The sequence below is a fragment of the Austrofundulus limnaeus genome, unplaced genomic scaffold (assembly GCF_001266775.1).
Source record: "Austrofundulus limnaeus strain Quisiro unplaced genomic scaffold, Austrofundulus_limnaeus-1.0 Scaffold41, whole genome shotgun sequence".
NCBI lineage: Eukaryota > Metazoa > Chordata > Actinopteri > Cyprinodontiformes > Rivulidae > Austrofundulus > Austrofundulus limnaeus.
The window spans coordinates 2038478-2039895 of NW_013952443.1; the positions used below are offsets into that span (position 1 = coordinate 2038478).

The 1418-nt window shown below is 34.9% G+C and overlaps 1 protein-coding gene across 1 annotated transcript in view; it reads left to right on the forward strand.

Moving 5' to 3' along the window:
• Positions 1 to 1418, forward strand: part of myo1f (myosin IF) — a gene marked incomplete at its 5' end in the record, with an annotated part of 28907 nt that overhangs the window by 5564 nt on the left and 21925 nt on the right. Inside the window, 1 exon segment of the mRNA XM_014007361.1 lies at positions 351 to 479. Coding sequence (XP_013862815.1) covers positions 351 to 479 — 129 coding nt within the window.

Sequence of the window (1418 nt, forward strand, 5' to 3'; positions counted from 1 at the left end):
ATATATATCTTATATATAATATATAATCAATGAGTTTTACATTTAACATTTTTCAGTTATGCAACAAGGAAACTTTTTTTTCAGTAAGTGTTTTTGGCTAATGTGCCTGTGTCAAAACCTTTTTGCATCATRCCTTCTGCGTTTAAAGTCAATTGTTCTTTCAGAATTGTTGCTTAAATTTAGGAAGTTCACAATCAGGCTTACAAAAGCAAATGTCATTTTACAAAAACATTATTCTTTGTGTTGTTGAGGAGACCCATTCTGTGCCGGACTCTTAACAGAGCGTTTCTCTGTGTTGTTATTTCTGAGTTTTCTGGGCTTTTTTTCTGTGTTCTGCCTGTTTGCTTTAGGCAAAGTACCACTGGCAGAGTCAAAATGTCAAGCAAAGCGGCGTGGACGACATGGTCCTGCTGTCCAAGATCACGGAGGACGCCATCGTGGAAAACCTCAAGAAGAGATACATGGACGACTTTATTTTTGTATCCTACAAACTAAAGCCAGCTGTGACCAAATTKTAATTATTTCAAATTGGAAACATTAGAAACTGCACGTTTCCAACAAAATTTATTTAAATGGAAAGGTTAATGCTCTGAAAAAACATCATAATATTAAATAAACCAGGCTTTAGGTTTATACAAGCTTGAGTTAATCAAGCATGGTTTTATATGGACAAACTCCTGTCCTCCACCTCCAAACTCACGCAGACGTTCTTACCAAACATCCAGCCCAACGATCGAGCAAACATATATGGTCATAAAAACAAGAAATTCACTCTTCCTCCTTTACTTTAACTGCATGAGTCAGAAGCTCACTTCTGTCTTCACAGAGCGCTGCTCAACTTTAAATTTAGGCTCAAAACTCACAGTTGAAATGAATAAATTCACACTGTAAATCTGTGTGCAAGACCATATGATATTAACTCAACTGGAACTCAAAATCCAAAGTAATTATGGTTAATATTTGACATCATTAGGAGCAAAATRAAGATGTTTACAGACTTATCAACATGAATGATGGGCGTTTAGTTTCATTACAGTCAGATGCTAAATTCTCTGTAAATAATGAGGTCATTAAACATTTGTAATCCCCCCACCTACATGCTGACATCATGGCTCTGTTGGTAGAGATATTTGTCATCCAACCACAGTGCTGCARATAAAAATGAACTTTTTTTAGATTTGAGTTAAATGTCCTAGAATCAGTATAGATCTTTAAAGTGCCTGTGACATGCATGTACTTCAAATACAAAAAGTCAAAGAAAACATCTTTATACTTAAGAAAATTGCCCTAATACACATGATTTTATTTGTCACATAGCTGGCCTATCTTCTTTTGAAATTGGCTGAGCCAAAGTAAAACAGGAAGTGACATCAAAGGGGAACTCATTATAAAAAATAAAATCTTTGGTCTTTGTTTAT